Genomic DNA, 24,619 nt, shown 5'->3' with positions numbered 1-24,619 from the left:
CGCCTATGGAAAATACCAAGTTTTGCAAATCCAGATGAGGATGGGAGTATAGAAATGGTTTTTCTTGATGAAAAGGTAATATGAAAAATAAATTGCTAATCAAGTTTCTACTGTACTAAGTTAATGATATTTTTTAATTATTATATACTATGTGTACGTGGCAATTCCTATATAACATTTTTTTTTCTTTCATACATTGTGATTCAATTTGCCAAAATTTAAAAATGGATGGGTATGCACTTAAATATCACATTATATTTAGTTTGGTTGAAAATACTCAAGCTTATTATTAATTAGTAATGTTTTGAATTTCTATGTTCACTAAGCGAAAACACATTATCGTGTTCACTATATTCCACCAGAGTGTTTCTTGGTGAAGCTATTGATGAAGCTATTGATGAAGCTAAGGTATTCAAAGACAAGTTCGTGTGTTGTCTTCTTATTTCATTATTTTCTTTTAAGGGTTAGCAAACTTATAGTAATAGATTTGTCCAACTTCAAACTAACATTCCAAACTTGATTATTTCATTTTCAGGCTTAACAAAAATCAAGAAGATTGTCATTCCTCAATATTTACACAATTGAAATCTCAAACTTCTACCTCTTTGTGTGATGAATTTCATAAACTTCATGACTTATTGATCCATTAAACCTATATCTTACCATTAGTTTTGATAGTATTATTTTTTTCACTAATCAATATTTCCGATTGATTGGCAGGCTCCAATTTCAATTACGAGGGACAATCATTTTCTGACAGAATTGTGAATTGTCACCTACCTTCTCTACAAAACGAACAAATGATGTTGGATTAGATGAAGTCAATATTGGACTATCAACTACCAAAAAGAAAAAATATGTTAAGGTTGAAAATGATGATGAGTGATCATTGCAGCAAACTCATCATTGTGTTATGAAAGTTTTTGCCGTTGTGTTTTATCCTTTGAGAAACTTCTATTATTTCGTCATCCAAAATTTGGTTTAAAAGCATTGTTTGGTATTTCTTAGGTTATAATGATGTTGGATGTTGGAAATTATTTTGGACCTTGTGAACTTATAATATATATATGCTCGGTATTGAATGCCTATGTAGTATGATACGAATTGTTATTGTTTAAACTAGAGTGTTTCTGCGTTAAAAAGTCACCATAATTTCCTAGCCTAAACTTAAATCCTCAGTTAACCATAAACTTATTTCCTAATAGCCTGTAAGAATAATAATAATAGTATCATATTATTATACTATAAATTTCTTCTCTTAAAATAACTGAAAAACAACACAATTTTTTTAGAGGGTAATATAATAGGACGAATAATTGGTGTAAAATTGGAACAATTGATTCCTTAAAAAGCATGTGACAAATAGATGAACAACTTAAAAAGACATTTGTGACAATTAATTTAAGACGATGTGTAGAGTAATAATTAGTCCATTTTAATAGTTTTTATTACACAATCTATACTATTTTTTTTACGAGATTCATATTGTTTATAACTAAGCATTAATTAAGTCAAATTTCAAATTATACATTTATTATTAAAAACAACCATATATTATAATTTTTTACAGTCGTGCATCGCACGGGTACTAACCTAGTTCGCTATATAACGCAACAATACAAAAAGCAACGCCTAGCCGGTTGCCACGTCATGCAACAACAACGAGTTTTAAAAAAGTGCAGAAAAGCATGAAAGTTGGCGTCACTACTATTTGCTCTGCTTTTTCCTCTTCCCCAAGCCACAATACACAAAGCACACATTTTACAAAATACGTGATCAATTACCGCTGCGCCCACCGATTTCCTGCACTATACAACTACAAAACAACCTTTTACTTAAGCTCTTAAACCTCTAAAATCTCATAATCTCTCCATATTTGATAACTGTAAAACTCTTTCATGGATTCCATTTTCGCTAATGTCGTTCAAGCTCCCGAAGATCCTATTCTAGGAGTAATTTAATTTCTATACTCTATTTGTTATTCTATCATCGATTTCGTTTGCTGATCTTCTTAACTTTTTATTTTTAATTTTCGTTTGATTTGTTTGTTAATATGATTGATCACGTTTATTTTTTATATGAGATGATGAATTTTGATGAATTATTGTGAAATATTAGGTCACTGTTGCTTATAACAAGGATCCTAGTCCTGTAAAGTTGAATCTAGGAGTTGGTGCTTATCGAACTGAGGTGCATTTCTTTTACAATTTCATCTATTTATTTTAATTGTGTTTTTGTATGATTTATGGAAATTTATTTGAAGTTGTGATTATTATGGATGATAGGAAGGAAAACCTCTTGTGTTGAATGTTGTTAGAAAAGCTGAGCAAAAATTGGTTAATGATCCGTAAGTGTTGGTGTAATTAGGTGATTATTTGGATTTTTGGCACCACATTTGGTTGTTGTGTGTTTATTTGTGAGAATTGATTCATTTGTGGTTCGAATTATTTGAAGGTCGCGTGTGAAGGAATATCTTCCGATTCTCGGATTGGTGGACTTCTATAAGTTGTCTGCTAAGCTCATTCTTGGTGCTGACAGGTGATCCTTTGAAGTTTCTTATTGTTGATTGTTGTAGTTTTATTTCATTATTTTGAGTTTTTTCGGCGTAAATTATGTCTTGGAAATGATTGCAGTAGTTATCTTGTGATGTTCGACAAAAGGGGTTGTCTCTCTTGATGTAGTACTCCTTGTGTTCTTTCAACTTTACTTTTCAAGGACAAAGTTTATGAGAAATCCCCGGATATGAACAAAAATTTGTTGAGTTCAATTTTCGAATGTATATTGAATATATATTAGCTGTATATTGAATCCTTAATGTTGTACATTGATTAAATAAGTATCATATCGAAACCAACATATGATATGAGTGCGTTCTATGAGGTATACTAAGAGTTATGAGAATGATATTTTGGTTTCACAATACTATTTTCATATTCAATATGATAGCTTTTTTTTTTGTTGATATGAACAATTTTGAACAATTTTTGTTCATATCCGAGATGAACCAGGAAAAACTCTCTATGAGAATATAGTTATGACAATGTGGCAACTACTTTTGGTTGGTGCTGTGGTGGGAATGTCTATACTGAGTGGTACTCTTTATGATGCTTATATTTTAATGTAACCCTAAGTTTGCTTTCCTTGAAAAATGCTTAATGAACTAAGAAGCTTTATACTTCTTCCGTTTCATAATACTCGCTACACTTTCCATTGTGGAAAGTTTCACATGACTTGCTACACTTTTTTTTTTTGGGCAATAAACTCTCTCTATCTCTCTCTTCTCACATGGGTCCCTTTTCTTTTTACTTTCTACCTCTCTCTTCTCTAAAAATTGAAGTCCGTGAATTGAGAAGTGTAGCGAGTAATATGAAACGGAGGAAGTATATGTTTAACCTTTACTTATTGATGTGGCCTCTTTATGTTGATATCGGAAATAATATCAAATGTTTACAAACTTCATTTTGTGGTTCAATTCTTTGTTGTTTATCTTGGTTTTATGGTAGTGTCTTGTCTTATGTTGCTCACTGTTCCCATTGCCTACAGCCCTGCCATATTGGAGAACAGGGTTGCTTCTGCCCAGTGTTTGTCTGGTACAGGATCACTCAGGGTTGGAACTGAATTTCTTGCAAGGCATTACAACCAAGTATGTTTAATTTGCATGATTTACTTTATCATCTTTAAAACAAATATACTGACGGGAAGGTGAGACTCACCTGTATACTTGTATTCAGCGCACAATATACATTCCACAACCAACATGGGGAAACCATCCGAAAGTCTTCACCTGTGGAGGGCTAAATGTAAAGGGTTACCGATACTATGACCCAGCAACTCGGGGTCTAGACTTACAAGGTTTGAATTTCTTGTGCTGAGTTCATTTTGAAATTATCATAGTTTCCTACCTTGTGTTTCTTTTGACCGAGTCTATATATCATTGTTGATTAGAAGTGGCTTACTTTTCTAGTTACTTTTGTTTCAATTAAAATAGGTCTCTTGGAGGATCTTAATGCTGCTGACTCGGGAGCAATAGTGCTTTTCCATGCATGTGCTCATAATCCAACTGGTGTTGATCCAACCTTGGAACAATGGGAACAGATAAGACAGTTGATGAGGTCAAAAGGGTTGTTACCTTTCTTTGACAGTGCCTACCAGGTAATATTACTCTTCTAGATTCTGATGTAGATGAGATTGTCAATCAAGTAAGTAGTTGTTGGATTGAATATAATGATATTGAAATGAAGATGATTTGTATGGCAGGGATTTGCAAGTGGCAGCCTTGATGAAGATGCACAGTCTGTTCGTATGTTTGTTGCAGATGGAGGTGAATGTTTCATAGCTCAAAGTTACGCAAAAAATATGGGTCTCTATGGGGAACGTGTTGGTGCCCTTAGCATTGTAAGACATTTTAAACTCTAATACACACTTTCTAAGAATGTATGAAATGTTAGGTTCATAATTCAAAGTTACGCGAAACATACGGGTCTTTATGTGGAATGTGTTGGTGCCCTTGGGATTGTGAGACATTTGAACCATAAGATATTTCAACTCTAATATGCTCTTTCTAATTGCAGAGGGCTTGGCTTATGTGATGATTATAGTTAAGCCTTAAAGGGGAAAATTAATGTCATAATCATATTCTCTTTCTTTTTTATTGTGTTTGATGTTTTGCTGCAGCATAAGAATAAAACATTATACAATAGTGATGTCTCTTCATAGCTTATATGATATCACTTGTAGGTCTGCAAGACAGCAGATGTTGCTAGCAGGGTGGAAAGCCAGCTGAAGCTTGTGGTCCGGCCCATGTACTCCAATCCCCCTCTTCATGGAGCGTCCATTGTAGCCAGCATCCTTAAAGACAAGTATGTCTTTTCTTTGTCTATAATTTGACAAACAAAGATTTGCTTAATAAAGTGATCAGAGATCATATTCCCCTAGCACTTTTAGGAGCAACATGAAAACTATTGGACAACTTGAACTTCTTTTTATGTGTATAATAGATTGATAAGTCTATACCTTTCCTACTAATTGGAGTGTTGTCTTCTTAACAAAGTTACTGAGTTCGAATCAGTATACTCTGATTGAATAATATGTCAGCATGTACTATAATTTGCCCATTACTAATGGTGATCTAGCTTTTTCAAGGTCAAAGTTCATCAATGTTAACCGTAATTTTTTTTTAAATATATAAGAGAAAACAGTATCACATGTGATCCTTTAGACCTGTTTTCATGTGTGTTTTTGGATTATAAACTGTAAATTATAATCATCAATATGTGATGTGAGATATTAGTAGTCAAGGTGTGTCTTAAAAACTGTGACAAAGCTAGTTTAATTGATAATCTGAAAGTTGTTATGTGATGTTCACAGATCCCATCGGATTTCAATAAATAGTTTTATCATTTATGCTTTTTTATTCAACCTCGATGTTCATTGTCTTCAGGAGTTTATATGATGAATGGACTATTGAGCTTAAGGAAATGGCAGATCGAATTATCAGCATGCGCCAGCAGCTTTTTGATGCATTAAATGCTAGAGGTGAGGAGTGAGGACAAGTGTCTGTAATACAGATTCTTGTTGGTTGGTTCCCTTCTATCTGGTCCTTGGATTTAGGTTACATATCTTCTTTAAAGAATTCTATGTATCCTTTCTGTCTTGAATGCTGATGTCCTTGGATTGTGATATGTATGGTATATTTTTCACCTTTTCAATCCTATCAATGCAATGCATCAGTTAAAAGTTGAGACCATTCAAATAGAATCGTTCACTTTTTTTGTTTGCAGACGATCTTTCAGTAATATGCTTAAAGAGTTGCTAATCTTTTTGAAAGGTACACCTGGAGACTGGAGTCACATCATCAAGCAGATTGGAATGTTCACTTTCACAGGCTTGAATGCTGATCAAGTAACTTTCATGAGGGCAGAGTACCATATCTATATGACATCTGATGGGTAAGAAGATTTGTTTCTTTATCGAGGAGTTTTGTCATCATTCGAATGTATTCCTCATTTTTCAACATACATAGCACACACGTATCAATGTGGCAGAGAGTGACTAAAGGACAAAAAGCAAATAGCGCTACTCTTCAGGATCTTTTGTTATGTATTGTGCTGATGATCTCCTGATAGATATTGGTCTACAGCTACTATGTTCCGATTGACTAGAAGTGTACTTTAACATATTTAGTCTGGGGGATACTTCTCCTACTCATAATCTTTATTGTCAATTCTGTGCTACAAGCTCGTGTTACTTTTTTTTTAGAAGTATTACCGGTTATTTGAGAAAAGAGATGCTATTTGGAGAATTGTTTGGTGGTGAAGAAAGGAGAGTATAGGATATTTGATAGGTTCATTTGTTATGGGACCCCTCTTTCTCTCTCTTGTAGTCTTGTTCCCCACCAAACAGTTCTCCAGAGGGCCTTTGTTGTAAGGAGAAAGGTGGGTTAGAGCCTTGAGAGTTGGGGGGAGGAGATTATTGAACAGAGACTATTCATGCTCTAGATGTTATATGATGCCACAAAAGTTGATTGAGATATCGTTTATGACAACTGCTTTTTGAATATTGATTGCTTACAGGAGGATAAGCATGGCTGGTTTGAGTTCTCGAACTGTCCCCCATCTTGCAGATGCTATACATGCTGCTGTTACTCGAGCTGCCTAAATTAAGACACTTTTTGGAGCACATGTGCGGATCTTTCTTGGAAAAGCTCTACACCTTTTTGCTTCTTTCGAGTAAAATTGATTGGTTTCGGACTTGGGAGTTGGGGCTTCTACGTGTTTCAAGAAAATAAATTTGAAATAGCAACTTGAACATATTCCTTTGGAAATTGTTGTCCAATTGGATCTACCAATGAATATCTCATGCGTTTTCCTCTTCATATTGGTGTTCATTTGAAAAGTTGCATGGAAGTTTCAAAAACTTTTAAGCTACATTGTCATTGTGTTGAGTAAGAATAATGAAGAATCTTGATGCTCGGATGCCATATGTGATCAGCCTTTGGACCCATATTGATGGAGCTATGTAAACTTAGTTAGGCCACCAAATAAGCCTCTTTGTGCGCTTTTACCTTACACGTACGTATTGAGGGAGGGATGAGAAATTCCAAGAGTAGCTGCTTGAGAAGGAGATAATAAAATTTGAGGGAGTTTGGCGAGAGATTCCAACAATAGCATTTTTTTTTATTAGCTCATACCAAACAATTAAAAATGAAAACAGTTATTTGAATCATTTCCTACATCACAATTTTCTATACCAAACACCGTGTAAATGTCAAACAGTTTTTCCTTTACAAAAACAATAAAAGGACATTATTGTACTAGTGCGCTTATCGCTCCATATCGGAAAGTAATTAGTCTATCCACTGGGTAATATACCCACCACTAATAGAGAACAATGATAAGTGATGATAGTGGAATCCAACTCAATTAGTAGTGGGTAGATTACCCACCGGTTAGATGTAGCAATGTCCCTCCATATCTGTTATTTAGTATTAATGACACTAAATGCTAAATTAAGACACTTTTTTGGAGAATATAGGCTGATCCATCTTGGAAAAGCCATACACCTTTTTGCTTCTTTCATAAAATATTTTCGTTTGGGACTTGGGACTTCTATATGTATTGGTTTGAGTTCAAGATAATTAAGAAAGTAGGTTTTTCTGGAGTTTGGGAAAATACATTTGAAATTGTAACTTGAACATGTTATTCTGAAAATTGTTGTCCAGATGATATACCCATGAATATGTCAGGGTTATTTTCTCTTGAGATTGGTGTTCATATAAAAAGTTACATGAAAGTTTCAGAAATTTTTAAAGCAACATTGCTATTATTGCCATTTTTCTTGTAGTGGTTGTTCGTGTGGGATCCCAGTGAAGTAATAATATGCGATCAATCTTTGCACTCCTGCCGATAGAGACACATAAACTTAGTTAGTCAGCCAGCAAGCAAGCCTCTTATGCGCTCTTCCCTTTTTGCACGCACATGACCGAGGTAGGGTGGTGAGAAATACCAACAATAGGTGCTTGAGAACGAGATAATATGTTAGATTACAAAAAAAAAAAAGGACTAAACGTCAATCAATTTTTCCTTTACAAAATCAATATATATAGGAAGAACATTTTAAAAATTGCACTAGTGTGGATATCACCCCCTCCATCTCTGTTATTCGGTAACAACCATTTGGTATTTAACCATACTCTTATATGTATTAGCTAAACATGGAATGGTGGTTAACCTACAAAAGAATATAATTTATTTTGAGTTGTCATTACTACTAGGCTTGCTTACAAGGCAAAAGTTGTTTATCACGTGCGGACTAATTTCCTTAGTCGTATGCACGCGGCCTACTAGCTTCCTTAGTCGTATGCACGCGGCCTACTAGCTTCACACTCCCTTCAGAAGACTAGTCAAGACACATGACTAACTTTGATAGGCTAAGTGGCTATAAAATTTGGCTAAATGTAGAAAAAATTGCTAGAGAGAAGATTTTTAAGGAATGCTCTTAGACTGATCGAGATTACAAGTGTTGGATGCTATGCGCAAATGAATGGGGTTGCCTATTTATAGGCCCCCATCCTACCTTCTCCTAAATCTAGAAAGCTCCTTTCCTGCTCAATCAGAGAGTTTTACACAATGTACTTCCTAATACATTCTAGACACATGCTCTACTACACATATGTTCATCTAAGGCCATGCTAGGCCCTTCTAGAACCTTCCAATGCACCACCGAAAATGGTCAGCACCATCTCCTATTTTTGGGCCTTATATCCAAAATGTGGCTCGATCATTATCTTTATTTGCCCAAAATATGACAGACCCCAAAGTTTGAACCCATCTGAAGCTCGTTTGGGCCACCAGTTCCCTTATGGCAGCAGGGCCGTCGTTGGGCCATCACAGGGCGCAACCCACTGTTGCTGCTTAGCGATGTTTTTGGGGGTGTCAGATGTCATTCGTGATATGTTGCACTCAAAATGACACATCCTAAATAAGGTTGGTTAATTTGGTTCACACTAATCTGGATTGTACCTGTCACCCCGGAAGCATAAACGGAAAAAATATTGACTTCCATTCCATCTACAAGATCCTTCTAACTTATAGTTCCGGAATTATTTTACTCTTATCATATGTAATAGTAATCTTTCTTTCTTTTTTCTTCATTTTTACCACTTTCATTATTCACCATTACAATATAGGGGTGTTAATAACGGGGTATTCAGACATGCAAGTACCCTTTGATACGAGCAGTTAAAAATTCAGCACGTATCCCGACCCAAAAAACTGTCAATACATATAGCTACTACCTACTACTATTTTCCTCTACAGACTCATCCACCATATAAGCAATGCTCGGCTCTCAAATTATGAATCTAAAGTAAAATATTGGAGTGTTGTGAAGCTTAATAACTTGGGAGAACAAATTAAAAAAGATGAAAAAGATTTGCTCAAAGCCCAAAAACTCCCATAACGGATGATAATTGTGCTACATGTGCTGCTCTTGAAAAGAATTTGGATGGCTTGAATGAAAAATACGAGGCCTATTGGTACTTACGTTCCAGAGTTTCGGAGATGCAGGACGGTGACAAAAATACTTCTTACTTTCATCATAAAGCCTCCCAACGTCGGAAGATAAATTATGTGAAGGGCCTCCTAGATGAGCAAGGTGTTTGGCGTGAAGATATGGAGGATGTGGAGTAGATTTTTGCTACTTATTTCAGTAATATTTTTACCTCTACTCATCCAAGTGAAATGAACTTTCAAGAAGTCCTCCAACATGTGACCTCTATTATTACTGATGAGTGTAACTGTGCTCGCCTTCGAATGTTTACTAAGGAGGAGATATGTGCTGCTCTCAAACACATGCACCCTTGCAAGGCTCCTGATAGTATGCATGTCATTTTTTACCAATGTTTCCGACATGTTGTTGACGACGATGTTAGTGAATTTATTAGTAGTATTCTTCATGGTTTTTTTCCCCGCTGGTGTGAATAAGACTAACATTGCTTTGATCCCGAAAGTCAAAGAGCTTACAAAAGTTGTTGAATTTCGCCCTATTGCTCTATGTAACGCTCTTAAGCTTGTTTCTAACGCTATTGTGATTAGATTGAAGGAATTTTTCCCTTATATTGTTACTAGAAAACCAGAGTGCTTTTGTGCCATGTTGCCTAATTACAGATAACACCCTCATTGTTATGGAAAATTTTCATTCTATGAAATATCGTTTGAAGGGGGTAAAAGGGGATAGTTGCTATAAAACTTGATATGAGCAAGCCGTATGAGAGAGTTGACTGGAACTTCCTCAACAAACTTCTTTTGACTATGGGATTCGATGGCTGCTGGGTCAATCTCATTATGGACTGTGTATCATCCGTCTCTTATTCCTTCATTATTAATGGGGAATCTATTGTTTCTATTACTGCTGCTAGAGGTCGTCGTCAAGGAGACCCTTTTTCTCCGAATTTATTCATTTTGATTGCTGATGCTTTTTCTAAAATGATGCAAAGTAAAAACCAAGAGAAGTTGATCCATGGTGCTAAGGCTGTCGCAGTGACCCAGAAATCTCACCTTTTTTTTTTTTTTTTTTTTTGCTAATGATAGCCTCATTTTCACCAGAGTCACCCAATAGAATTGCGAAGTTATAGTTCATATTCTCAACAAATATGAAGCAGCATCCGAGTAGAAAATTAACTATGAAAAGTTGGAAGTATCTCTTAGTGAAGGAGTTAGTGTTGATTCTAGGTCTCTTTTAGTAAAGTAAAGGACTTCTTCTACAAATAATATAGACGAAATTCGCTCATATAAACTCGTTCTAGTTAGAAGTTAGAACTTAGATTGTGACCTGCTTATATTCCAAATTTCCAATGTACAAGGTTGGCCTTCCTCATTCTACTTCTCCCATGGCAAAGCACGCGACTTTCATCATCTCTCCTCTCCGCCAATACCCTAAACCCTATCTTCGATACTTTACAGTGGCAACTGAAACCCAACAACAACAACAACAAAATCAACAACTGATTACTAAGATTGCTGGGGAAGTTTGTGACATTATCCGCACTCGCCCCAGATGGGAAAATACACTAATCTCTCTCTTCCCATCCTTCAATTTCATGGATTCCAGATTCTTCAACGAGGTACTCAAGATTCAAAACAATGTTTTTCTCTCTCTTCGTTTATTCAATTGGCTGACCTCTCATTCTGAGTATAATCCTGATCCCATTTCTTGTAATTCTTTGTTTAATTCTCTCATTAAATCTAAGGCTTTTATTGTAGCAAAATCGTTTATTCATGCTTTTCCTCAGTTTAATCCTAACCCAGATTCTTTAGAGTCTTTAATTTGTCGTTTGTGTAAAAATGGATTTGTTGTTGAGGCTGTTGATTTGTTCGCTAAGTTGAAATCAATGGGGGTTTGCCCTAAGATTGTAACTTGGAATTCGGCTTTTTCGGGGGCGATTCGAGTTAAGAGAACTGATGTATTGTGGAGTTTGTATGAGGAGATGATGAATCATGGGGTTGATGCTGATGTTAAGACTGCTGGGTATTTAATTCAAGCTTGTTGTATTGATAATAATACGGAAAGAGGGTACGAGCTTCTTTGCCAGATTCGGGATGGTGGGGTTGCTCCTCATAATGTTGCTTTTGCTAGATTGATAGGTGGGCTTTCTGAGGAAGGAAGGTTTGATAGGGTTTCGGAGCTTTTGCATTTGATGATTGGAATGGGTCGAAAGCCGGATATTTATACGTATCAAGGAATCATTCATGGTCTTTGCAAGTGTGGGAGAGGGGTTGAAGGGTATCGGATTTTTAATGATCTCAAGACTAGAGGGTATTCTCCTGATAGGGTGATGTATACAACAATGATGCACGGGCTTTTTCAGATGAGACGGGTTAAGGAAGCTAGGAGTTTGTGGTTTGAAATGAAAGAGAAGGGTATACTTCCTAATGAGTATACTTATAATGTGCTTATTCATGGGAATTGTCGAATCAATGCACTTGAAGAAAGTTTGAAGGTGCAAAAAGAGATGTGTGATATAGGTTATAAACTGAACACCGTGAATTATAACACCTTGATTGCTGCATTATGCAAGAATAGAAAGACAAAGGAAGCATGTGACTTGTTTGAAGAGATGTCTAAGAATGGCGTTGAACGTGATGTGATTACGTACAACTCTCTGATTCGAGGTCTCTGCCGGGAAGGGGATTTGGCTAAGGGTCAGTTGCTCTTTGAAGAGCTTTTGGCACATGGTTTACAACCTTCAACTTCATCATATACTCCTTTCATTGAGCAACTTTGTCGTTTGGGAAGAACCCAGCAAGCGTTGGAGCTGTTGATAGATATGGTGAACCAGGGTGTTGAACCTTCAATATATAACCGTGAGTGTATTATAGATGGATTGTGCAGGGAAGGATTACCAATTGAAGGGATGCATTGGTTGTCTGAGATGCTAGATAGGAAGCTTATTCCGAGACGGAGGATCTTTGAGACACTAATTGAATGCCTTTTTCAGCAAGATAAGCTGGATGATGCTCTTGTTATTTTAAATTCTATGTTATCAATTGGCTATATGCTTCGGCAAATTTTATGTTGTCCATTCGTTACTAAGCTTTGTAGTACTAATGCAAACCATGTCGAAATGCTTCTTCAAGATATCATATCCGGTAGGCAAGTTGCATAGCTATATGTGCTGGTGCGTCACCTACAACAGACGTGTAACTATCAATTGCCCCCCTTTCTCAAGCCAGGAGGTGGAGACATGTCATATTGTACTACTTCATGACAAAGCTACAAGTTCTGTTCCAGTTATCGATGGATGATGTTGGTGGTGTGTCATGATTTGATCTGAACATTTGATGGCTGGCTCTCAGTGTAATAGTGACTCAGCATGTATTGACAGCCTTTATTCTTATGGCTGCAATGCTCACCATCGTTCATTTGGATTTCATTTGTCTGCAAGAAAAATGTGTCTGTAGAGGTTTTTTCCAAATTTCACTTGTCCGGTTCATTTACTTTCTGCTGAAGGGGAAACAAAATTATGGTGGTGGTGATTAACTGTTGTTCGCAGGCTCTCAACACTTTGCCTTGGTGCGCAGACAACGTGAGATGTCCAGCAATCACCTATCACTCTATCAGCGAGTAATTTTCTAAATGTCTTTCTTTTAGAAAACAACTTCTCTGTATACAAGGGACTATCTTGCACCAACCATATGTGGACAAGTTGGGAGAAGATTGTATTTCCATTTGAAAGTGCTCTTAAGCAGAAGAGATTGTTAGAAAGCACCTCAACTCAGCTGATGAGAAATACTGTTGTACCAGTAGCCATAATGCAATGATCACTCCTGCTCTCCTGCCATGGTCTTTTATGTTGTCATCTTTCAACTCCTCCATAGATTCTGCTCTGCTGTGTTCGCTCTTTAAGCCTTTGTAGGTAATAACCAAATACCCTAAAGTGCCATATTCAATCTCTTTATTGTTTGTTGTTGTTGTAGATTTGATGTTACAAATCTTTTTTGTGATGTTTCTTGTTCTCTTCCAATGGTTTGACCTCAATTATCCGATTTATTTATGTTTATTTATGATTTTTTGTTTTTGGGGTGAGCTGAATTCAAAATCGATGCTTAGGAACTGGTACAAAATGACCCTTGTTTTCCCTTCTTCATTTTTCTTTGTTCTTTGTTTTTCTAGTTTCTTAGATTCAAATTCCAAAAAATCTCATTTTTGACTATGCCTATCAGATAAGGAATGTGTAAATACTTAGTAAAGTCACAAATGAACCTTCTGTGTTATTTGTTAGAAGACGAATTGCATTTATTTTGGTGGTTTCAAAGGTGGTAGGCTAGGAACCATGATCAAGCTCTATGTGAAAAAAAAAGTGGAAAGAAATGTAGTTTGGAGCCTGTTAAAGTGATTTTGATTTGAGATTGAAGGGAGTGATTTTCTTTGTGGTTATGTATGTTGCAACTGTAGACGTAATGCATTGTGATAGTTTACTGACTATGTAATGTGATACATGCCTTGCTGATTTTAGTTGTTGTCTTAATATCTAATTTGACTTCCTGATATGGAATATTGCATAGAAAACGTGTCAGGTGTCACTTTGATAATCATTGCTTTCACCTCTTTGTCTTGCTTGTCTTGTTCCTTTTTTCTGATGTATCCTGTGTCCGTGCAAGCAAAATTTTACATGAGTGGTGTATCGATCTGATTAAATAGCAGTGATGTCTGTATTTAACTGAGGAGATTGCGGACAATGTTCTCTGCATATCTTGAATCTGAGTTTTTCATTTTTCTGCACCTAAATTATATGGTGACCATGCTTGGCATTGTTGATTTCCTTGTCATTGATGAACAGTGTGTCTCTATTATTTTCCAACAGTCTGCTTTAATCAGCTATAAATTCCTTTGGACAGGCACAATTTGAAGTCAAATCATCTGGAAATTTGGAATGTTCACATTTGTTGACTTGTATATGGAGTAACTAAATATCATGGACTAAGAGAATCGCATATACTGCGGGTAAGATATGTTTCTTTTGGGAGACATTTTAGTTTTGTTGATTACGCACACTTATAGCATACTTCACAATGGTCATAAAAGGAGCGAGGCATGTTTTGGTTCTTCTCTTGTCTGTATATTTATGAAGGGAGTGGAGTAATCATACTTTGTGCTTGAAGCAGTCAATTGGAGACAAAGACAAAGAGTGCTAATACTTTCTGTCCAGCCCATGTTAATTGAAACTTGTTCACTCTCATGTATAATGGGACGTGATTATTCTCTCTCTTTTAGGGTTTAGGCGGTTGTAAGTGTTGAAAGAAGCCAAATCATATTCATTGTAAGGAACTGCTAGAGGAGTTAATTGAAGGTTTGCTGATTTATTTGAACAATAAACTTCCTGTCATTTTGGCTACTCATATCTATCCTCAGTAAACAATTGTGTTTTCACACAATCCAATATGATGCTTTTTTTTTTTTTGGAAAAATTGACATTCACAATCGAATTATTTTGAAAGGATACCACCTAAAAGTTGGGATTATTCTATAATTATTCAAAGTTGGGATTATTTTGGAATAATCCAAAGTCGGAATCATTTTGAGAAGACGGGTAAAAGTCGTCATTTGAGATCTGAGAATGGAAGTTTTTTTTTGCTAGAATTTCCTCTGAAGAACAAAATTGCTATTTGAACGAGATTGGCTATTGCATAATGCGTTTTCTGGTCGAGTTCTGGTTGTAGTTGTGTTGAGTTGATGTGTGACTACTTGTGAATATTACGTAACTTTGTGTTGTTGGGTAAGTTTGCCTGGTCCAGGTTCCCTTCCCAATCTTTTGCTCAAATCCAGTTTCTAATATGTTATCACCCTCCTCTAAAATCTTATCAGTTTGTGGTTTGAGGGAAGTTTTTCTAGAAACACGCATTTTAGAGAGCTTTGGGGTTAAATTGTAATGTGCTTATTATTTGGCTATTGCTCATCTGCAATCAATACCATACAATCTTGTGGATATAATGAAAAGTAATTATCTTGAGCAGTTTAAACAATAATACTCGTTACAGCTCAAGCAAACTTTGACCTGAGAAAGTTAGGATCATATATTCATATACACAAACTACAAGTCAGGAAGCCGGAAACCTCCGAAAGTGGTAAAATGCTGCAACTTCCCTGTCCTGTCATAGGAAGGAAGAATTCCTAAAGGACTAGTTCAGCACAAACCCCAGTATCTGTCAAATCTTAATATACAAATACATCCCAGAAAAATAAAAATCTCCCTATATGCTTTAGTCCTACACTCTTTATGTGCCTCTGTCAGTCTGATATCTGTCGCGTTCCTTGCGCTCATCACGACACGCCAACCTAGTTGTATTCTTGCTTTTAGTGCCGCGCCGTTGGACTTCTTAGGCCACCCCAATGCTCAAGCCTCTCAAGATATGAAACTTTCTTGTTTTCTGGTGGAGTCTTTGACATAAACTTTTCATGCTCTTGCTCTTTCAAATACTCGTCAAAATCACCAGAGTCCTTCTTGAGTTCTTCTCCATGGTCGATATTCCAACCCATAAAATCTAATAATGTCATTGATGTTGGTGTCCCTGGTTTCTCTGAATCGCATTGTGATGGTGAGAGATTATCTTCTGATTCATTACCTGACGATTTAGTAGCTAAAGTATCAGCATAAATGACATCATCTACCCGATTCATTATAGCAGCAGCCAAGCTTTCTAGTACCCTGGAGTAGCTCTCCAGTACTGCATGTCCCACATCCTGAAACAAAATACAAGTAAAAAACCCGAGTGCTGATATACACATAACAGGTATGGGGCAGCAGTTGCCCATAACCAGGACATTTTTGTAATTTTGGAGCCCAACGTCTGGCCAGGACGTGAGGTCCATGGACCCTACGTCTTGGCCACACGTTCGCCCTATGGACCTCACGTCCTGGCCAGACGTTGGGTCCATGGGGCGACCGTTCTGGCCATACGTTGGACCCATGGGTCCAACGTCCTGGCCAGACGTTGGTTCAATGGGCGTTATATCAGCCAAACTTTTTACGCTTTTACCCTTAGTTTATGCTGTAATAGCATCTTTACCATGGTTATGGGCAACTGCTGCCCCATAACTGTTATGCAAGGATACTTTCTCAAAAAACCTTGAGTAAAAAGTTGTCCAGATTCCTAAAGCGTAATCCATGTCTAAACTAGATGAGATACTACTATTGGCCATATTTGTTTTACCTTATTGTATTGGATTTTGGTTATGTCAAGTGTGGATTGAGGAAGTCCTGGGAAATGATGTTTAAGTATTAGTAGCACGGTCTCTGCCCTTTCTTCAAAGAGTTCTCTCTTCTCCATGCTTATCGCTGAGCTCCATGATGACTTTCCATCTTTCTGGATCATCTTCCTCCTCCAAATTATAATGGAGGCTTCAATCCTGTTCTTGAGGTCGAGTACTTTGTGCTCTGACGTCAAGTCCATCGTCGATAGTAGACCATCCGGATCAAAGAATTCATCTGTGATGCTTTTGTAGACTATATCACCTAAGCTTGCACGTCCATTCTGTCAAAATCGTCACCAAACAAGGTTATATCAGGGAACAAATAGTTTATTGACTTGTTTGAATGGCCAAAACCTTGAAAACTAATTGGATTTTGATTCTTGATTGTTTTCTCTCCTGGTTTATATTGAACTAAATAACCTTTAGAAAACAAGTTTCAGATCAGAGCCAATCAGGGAACCAAGTGTAAGTGTAAGGTGAAATCAGGTCTTATTAGGTCTAATAAGTTCCCTTCAGGTAATATATGACTTGCAACTAGATCAAAACGTAGCAACCCATACCTTTGGAAGGGACTCAATGTAGCTTTCTGGGATCTCCATTTCTGAGAGCACTTGGGCATTAATAGCCATGGCTGCTTTCAGAACCTGGTTGACAGCATCTTTCTGGTACTGTATCCATTTCTTCGTCACATCCGATAGACCACCAGGAGGAATCTTCACAGTGGGTATCCACCATTTGTCATTGTCTCGACTGGCGGATTTCTCGGCCTCGTTTGCATCCTTGAAATCAACATATGTAAACTCCGTCTGCCCTCTGAAGTTATCTAAACAGTCCTGTTTAATCAGAAAAACATTTTCTTCATCAATCAGGAGAAGATTTTTGTTCTTGTTCATTTCTATCACAAAAAGATGGAATGTTTATGAGATATTCACTTAGGTACACTTAAAAGTTCCATGGGTTCTTACAAGAAGCATAGCGTCAAGCTTTCGCAATGCTGGGATGTTAACTAGGAGATCGCTTCGTTGTTTTGTTACCATTATCTGTAGAAAACATTTTAGGATCAAATCTTATTTAACTGCAGTATTCCTTCAGAAGCACAGTAAAATGAGGTCAGGGTGGTATGTTTTTACCTCCATGGTGGAGCCATTAGCTGCTTGCTGGGATGAAGGTACCAGTTCCACAATGTGGTCAGTGACTGATAAGAGCCAGTCCACTTCTTTTCTCCACCTCGCTTTCTTGTCTGGGGGCATTGGTGCTAATTTCTTTGATTCTCCAAATACAGAAGCTGCACCATTATAATAGGAATATTTTGAGCTGGGTGTATATATAATTATATGGCTTATATAATTTCATAATCTTGTTTTTTTAATGAAAAATAGTTTTTTTTTTTATAGAAAAAAGTGACTCTTCAACCTCATTGCTCATAAAAGTTGTGACATTTAGGCCTTTAGGGTTATAACTTACAAACCCAATTGATAATTGGAAGGTTAACTCATGAGTTTTTGCCGATTTGGTATAATTTTTTTGGGGGCCTCCACTGGGGACCTCTTGGTAAGAAGAAGGATCCTAATGGACTATTATTTTGCTCAGGTCAGTTACCCCAGCTACACAGGTCAACGCTTGAGAGTTAGGGGGTATAAGGGAATCCCTACTCCCAAGCACAAGTAGGTAGTGGGGTTCGAACTTGTGATTTCCAAGTCACAATGTGAGTTCCTATCACCTCCACCAAGCAAACTTGGTTAATATTATTTGGTATAAATGCTACAATGTTTATAACCTCAAAATAATTGGCATATTATATCACAAAAGTAGTATACCACAATGAAAAGTGGTATATTGAAATCAAAAATATTGCTCTCCGATCCTAATATAGCTAATAATGGTTTGCATTATGTTAATTTTTAAATACTAGTTTTATATTTGACATACTACAGTTATGAACTTATGATTATATCTACTACTTCTATTACAAAATACACTACCAAATATTGTAGCATTTATAACAGATATTTATCAGGCATTTCTCGTTAACTCATCAAGTTTCACACTAACTCACCGGCCAGATTTTTAATGCAAAATCAACAAACTGAGATATTTCCTGATATCTATAAAACAATACCTTTCGAAAATAAATTATGTACTTCCTCCGTTTATGAGATATAAAATATTCATTTGGTATTATTTGTTATATATAAAATATTCATTTGTTGCATTTAAGAAGAAACGGAAGAAGTATAATGTTCAATGACTATTAACTAAATGTTACGAAATCAAAGTTTGGAGAAGAGAAAATAAAGAGAGACAAAATTAAAAAGAGTCACCTGCAAGATTAGTGATGGCATTAGACAAAGCTAAAGCTGATGAAACACCTTTGCCACCACCTGAATTGTCTTCCCCCAGCAACAGTTTTGCAAACCTTTCTTTCAATAATTCTATATCTGAAAATACCAAATCCAACATTATCAACCATAATCTTCCAAATGAAATTGTAAAAAGATCTTCCAAAGTTCCCACCAAATAACACAAATTCTTACAAAAGAGCTTAACGTCAGATCGCCATTAGTTATATTTTTTGGGCAATTAGTTATACTTTTTGTATAATTAGTTATTATATTTAGGATAAAAGTTATAATTGTGTAGTTATTAGTTATGATATTCGGATTAATAGTTATAATTTTTTGTTCAATTCGTTATTATTGTTAACAGGTCTGACCGTCTTACCAATTACCTACCCAATAAATAAGAGGAGGATTTACTCATATATAAACCTGTACTTTATGTCAATCTCTAATATAATTTTCACATGTTCACCTCTTTTATGTTGTTACCATCATGTTTAACATTGTCCTTAACTTTGACATAGAAGCTAATAACATTATATGCATACACCTTTTTTTCCATAAAAAAGTTATAATATACTTCGCATAAACAAGAAAAAGGAAAGAAACAGAAAATTAACCATGTTATTAGCTTAAACAAAAAAAAAAATCTAAAGCATGATTTTCTTAGCATTATCATCCAGTTTAATGAGAATATACAACCTTATGATTATTACAAGATGGGTATGAACTGCAAAGTGGGGATTAGATAATATGTTAACAATGCATCAGAACTTTGGAAATTTTTATAGGACACCACATCACATCTAGGAGTCTACGGGTACATTAGTACATTTTCTTTTTTACGATAAGGAGAAGGACTCTGTCTAGACCTCAATTTGCACGATGTTCTTGGTCTAGCATTTGCGAGTCAAGAGTATATTAGTACATATGTATGTGGATGTTATATCATTTGAACATAAAAAAAGGCTCTTGAGAATTCACCTGATGAGGGTATCTTGGCAGAATTATTATGAACAACAGGTTCTTTGCTAGGACGAGAAACTAAGGCCTTATTATTCGGAGAAGAAACCAATGGCGAACCGAGTTGTTGTTGTTGTTGATGATGATGTTCCATTGGAGTTTTGGATTCACTTGTATTTTGTCTTTCAAACATTTTTCTAAACTTGAAGGATGATGATCTGCTACGATCAAATGCTCTTACCATTGTAAGGGGATTCCTTATAAATGTCTTTCCCCTTCTTAGTTTTATCAAAGAAGGGAAAACAACATTATGTTGGTTTGAGCCTTCTAAACTTCTCTTATTTTCTGACAGATTTGTGTCTTTGCTAATCCCCTTTTGAGGGATTCAGACAGACCTTGTTTTTTTTTTCCGAAGGAAAAGGGGTTAATAACTAACGGAATTAAATCCGCATTTCTGAGTTGAGGTTTGGTAAACAAGAACAACACAAAAATAATATGGTGGTTGTATGTGTTTTTCTTTGAACAAACAATGAGTTAAGGATGTTTTTCTCAAAGGGTATATGGAATTTTTCAATGGGTTGAAGATGTCTTATTCAGCAAGAGAATATGGGGTGCATGTTTTAGTGTCGTTGTTGAAGGAGAAAAGAATTAATTTAGGGTGAGAAGATTGACAGTTTAATTTTCTTTTTATAAGGAGATTTATTTTAAGTAAATTTGAGAAATAAGTGGTGAAATTTTGATCTAAATCTTCCATTTTAGAGGCAAAATTCCCGGGATTACACCAAGTGACAGCTAATTGCATAATTATTTACTTCTAACTTTCTCTTCTTCAGCCGTCTTCTAATTTTGGGTTAAAGTTTTTTTAACTATAATCATGTTATAAATCGCTATCGTTGGTGAGTTGAGTAGAGCATCTTTTGTATTTTAAACCATTGTTATCTTTATTTAACTTTAGTAATGTTTTCATCTACGTTTGTAATGGTCAATGTGTTAGCTTGTTAGGTTATATATTGGTAGTGCCAAACATGTAAGAGATGTCATGCATGTTTTATACTATTATGTTGAAAATTTACGTTTTGATGTATGGAACATGGTCAATAATCAATATGTATATCCAGACACGTCTCTGTCAATCTTAGGCTATGTTCAGTTCACCTTATTTTTGCTTATTTCAGATCTAATCAGATCAGATCAGATCAGAAAATATAAGTTCAGATCAGATCAGATCAGAAAAAATAAGTTCAGATCAGATCAGTTCAGATCATGCTTATATTTAAAATTCATTATATCTTTCATTACATATTAGTAAAAATTATAATAATTGAATATTAATAAAGTACTCATTGAGACGAATCAAACAAGATCCCACATGACTATATTTTTTCTTATGTATTGAGAAAAATCTAAAAGATAAGATCTTGTAATCAGATCAGTTCAGATCAGATCAGATCAGAAAAAATAAGTTCAGATCAGATCAGATAAGTTCAGATCAGAAAATTTCAGGTGAGCTAAACATAGCCTTAAGCCTTGAATTTTAATATACGGAACACTAGCTTTATATGCACGTAATGCGTGTGGAAACAAATAGAAAACTTAATTATGTAGTAACACATATGAAAAATTGCTCACAAAGTTTATTATATTCCTTCTGATTTTTGTTAAACCAATAAATTAGAGATGTTATAAATATTTTTATTAATTGAGGATATAGTGATAAAAGAAGGGTAATTTTGTATTTTGTTAGTTTGGAGTATTTAGGTAATTAAATGTGGACATCAAAAGACAAGAGTTTATTTATATTATAGGTAATTTAGGTAATTAACCATGCACTCAATTTACCATTACTCTACATTTTATAACTTAACTACTGCCTATTACACTTTCGTCTTAAAAAACTGGATCCATTTTCTCTTTGCACAAATCTTAAAATTTTGTCTTTCACACTTGATCACTTTTAACTTATATTAACAGAAATTTTAAAAAGTTAGTTTTCTTAAAAAGAAACATTAACAAGATTAATTCCAAGTTTAGAGAGTATTCCTATGTAAAATCCTATGCTAAAAAGGGATCTGGATCCATGTATCTGAATAGGATCCATTACCCATTGACATCCCTAGTCTTGATTAATCTACAAACAATCCAGATTCCTGCAGCACAAGACGGTGCACATCGCCTTCGCTAGCCTAGTGAAATGAAGAGCACCTTGAACTTTAAGATTAACTGTTCAATTTCTGTTAGGGATACTCTGGAAGAAGCAATCTCTTATCTTTCTTTCTCATTCCCAAAGTATCTGGCCCATTAACTCAAATTAGATTGATCTGCAAGAGGTTCTACTCCAATAAGATGCTTAATACCTACCTAATAAGAGTTCAATAAAGCCACATACAACAATTCCTAGTTCCACCATGTTCGTTTACTAATATACACCCAAATCTTGTAATGTAAGTCTTTATGTGTGAAGATCAAAATCATTTTTAATTACCAATTTATAAGATTAGAAGTTACTCCTCCTATCACCAATTGGTTTTAGGATGAAACCTCCTTGAGCTTGTAAGTGGGCTAAACTCTCCTCCTCCTAATTGGGTTACCTAGGCCCATTTTCATATAATCTGAAAGTTAACATGGTATCAGAGCTCGGGTTGCGAGTCTCGTCTAAACTGGGTATTTGATCGCTACTAGATAAGGATTTACCTCGATACTAAGAGGATTGTTACTCTAACCTTTCCAGTTAGCTTTGAATTTCTAAGGACACTCACAAGTGATGGGGTGTGTTGAAACCCATTAAAAGCCCACTTGTAAGTATCCCACATTAGAGAAAGAGGAGAGAATAAACCACTTTATAAGATTAGGAGTTACTCCTCCTATCACCAATTGGTTTTACGATGAAACCTCCTTAGGCTTGTAAGTGGGCTAGACTCTCTTCCTCCTTATTGGGTTACCCAGACCCATTTTCGTATATTCTAAAAGTTAACAGTTGTCCTATCGTAATTATGCTTTTATTTGGATGTGTTGACTGAAGCAAGCATCTTAGGTTGTAAGCCTATTGATACCCCTATGGAGCAGAATCATCGTCTTGCTCTTGTTAGCTATAGGGACGATCTTTATAACTCATATCCAAATCAGTATCATCGTCTGGATGGACGATTGGTTTATTTCTCTATGACTCGCTTGAAGCTTAGTTATCTTGTTCATACTTTGGCACATTTTATGAGTGCACCACAGCCGACCACAGGTCTCACATTAGGATGATGTGCTTTGTGTTTTAGTGTACTTTGAGATGCACGTCTCAAGAGAATAAATGACTTGAGTCTTACGGCTTCTTGTGATAGTGATTGAGTTTCATTGTTTGGTTAACTACTGTTCTTAGGTTATTCTCTTGTTTAATACTCCCTCCGTCCCATAATATAGTGCTTGTTTCTTTTTTCACGGTCTCCAAAATGTAACTTTGACCTTTAATATCTTCAATTCCTTATTAATAAAAAATATAAAAAGTTGATATTATGAAACTACACATTGAGACGAATCTAACAAGATCCTACATGAATATGTTTTTTTATATATACAAATGAGAATATTCGGTCAAAGATTTTAAAGTTTGACCACCAAAAATGAAATAGGCACTATATTATGGGACGGAGGGAGTAGAAGACTACTAAGAAACAACCTAGTGTTTCCTGTTTTTCAGCTGAAGCTGAGTATTATTCTATAGTTGTAACCATGTGTAAGTTAAAATGGTTGAAGATTTATGAAAAGGAGAGAAACATTTTTCTCTTGTTTGAACATAACATGGGGCTGAATGGGGCAATAGAAGGGAAGGTAATTGGAAGGACACATTTGCCCTGCTCTCTTAATAAACCAAATCCTTTCAAAATTGAAAAAATCATAATATACAGAGTACATAATTCACTAACAACTATTGAGGTGTGTTCATACTCCAGACGAACAAATCAAAACACTAGCACTATTGTTTATGGGTAATTATTGTAGAATTTAGAATATGTAATTTAATGGTATTCTGATCTAGAATTAAACAATGAGTCTTATGTGTATATAAATGATAAATTAACTATATTAAGATACAAGTAACTCCTTATATTTATATAAACTAGCCATTTGTGCACGCGATGCGTGCTTTGGGTTAAGATCAAAATAAATTTTAATTTACTTATTAAACGTGTTTGTACAAATAATTTCATATGTTCGGTGAATTTTTTTGAATTCATTTAAATTAATAAATTGAGTTTGTTAGAGATTATAGATAATTTGCTTGAAACTTTGTGATTTATGAGTTATTTGCTAGATATTATAATATGAAAAATAGTTGCCTTATCTTTTGGGTTAGGTTATTATCAGGTAATTCATTGAAATATTGTCGTTCTAATTTTTCTATTAAAAATAATAATAAGAGCATGTTCTCTTCACCTTTATTTTTTCTTAACTTCTTTGAACGTTTCTTAATTTTTTTTTGCAGTAACTTTTTCTTATTTCTTTTAAAAGTTTTTAACTTATTCTAAATTCTTATCATTGTTTCTAAACTTTTCTTATCTTTAAAATTTTATTATCAAAAT

The 24,619-nt window shown here is 35.3% G+C and overlaps 3 protein-coding genes across 4 annotated transcripts; 2 read left to right on the top strand and 1 right to left on the bottom strand.

The window, feature by feature from the left end:
• The first annotated feature begins 1,721 nt into the window (after positions 1–1,721).
• On the top strand, positions 1,722–6,874 carry LOC104902228 (aspartate aminotransferase, cytoplasmic). Its single transcript, XM_010689927.4, has 12 exons — positions 1,722–1,952; positions 2,119–2,190; positions 2,286–2,347; positions 2,455–2,538; positions 3,544–3,643; positions 3,732–3,852; positions 3,989–4,152; positions 4,258–4,395; positions 4,738–4,859; positions 5,441–5,535; positions 5,828–5,948; positions 6,573–6,874. The coding sequence occupies exons 1-12, from the start codon at positions 1,899–1,901 to the stop codon at positions 6,655–6,657; spliced, it is 1,218 nt and encodes a 405-aa protein (XP_010688229.1). The 5' UTR covers positions 1,722–1,898; the 3' UTR covers positions 6,658–6,874.
• A 3,941-nt stretch (positions 6,875–10,815) lies between these two features.
• LOC104902226 (pentatricopeptide repeat-containing protein At5g18950) lies at positions 10,816–14,938 on the top strand. 2 transcript variants are annotated; one of them, XM_010689926.4, is made up of 3 exons: positions 10,816–12,961; positions 13,052–13,414; positions 14,397–14,938. In XM_010689926.4, exon 1 carries the CDS (start codon positions 10,853–10,855, stop codon positions 12,662–12,664), a length of 1,812 nt encoding a protein of 603 aa, XP_010688228.1. In that variant the 5' UTR covers positions 10,816–10,852; the 3' UTR covers positions 12,665–12,961; positions 13,052–13,414; positions 14,397–14,938. The 2 variants fall into 2 exon arrangements, with proteins under 2 accessions (XP_010688228.1, XP_010688227.1); XM_010689925.4 differs by having other exon boundaries at positions 10,816–13,414.
• A 644-nt stretch (positions 14,939–15,582) lies between these two features.
• On the bottom strand, positions 15,583–20,763 carry LOC104902225 (rho guanine nucleotide exchange factor 8). Its single transcript, XM_010689924.4, has 7 exons — positions 20,073–20,763; positions 19,071–19,187; positions 17,880–18,034; positions 17,715–17,789; positions 17,310–17,582; positions 16,710–17,030; positions 15,583–16,239 (listed from the first exon to the last, which is right to left on the bottom strand). The coding sequence occupies exons 1-7, from the start codon at positions 20,293–20,295 to the stop codon at positions 15,853–15,855; spliced, it is 1,551 nt and encodes a 516-aa protein (XP_010688226.2). The 5' UTR covers positions 20,296–20,763; the 3' UTR covers positions 15,583–15,852.
• Between the last annotated feature and the right edge of the window lie 3,856 nt (positions 20,764–24,619).

The sequence above is a fragment of the Beta vulgaris genome, chromosome 8, assembly GCF_026745355.1.
Source record: "Beta vulgaris subsp. vulgaris cultivar EL10 chromosome 8, EL10.2, whole genome shotgun sequence".
NCBI lineage: Eukaryota > Viridiplantae > Streptophyta > Magnoliopsida > Caryophyllales > Amaranthaceae > Beta > Beta vulgaris.
The sequence above is the reverse complement of the archived record's forward strand: the minus strand, read 5'-3'. Positions and strand labels throughout refer to the sequence as shown.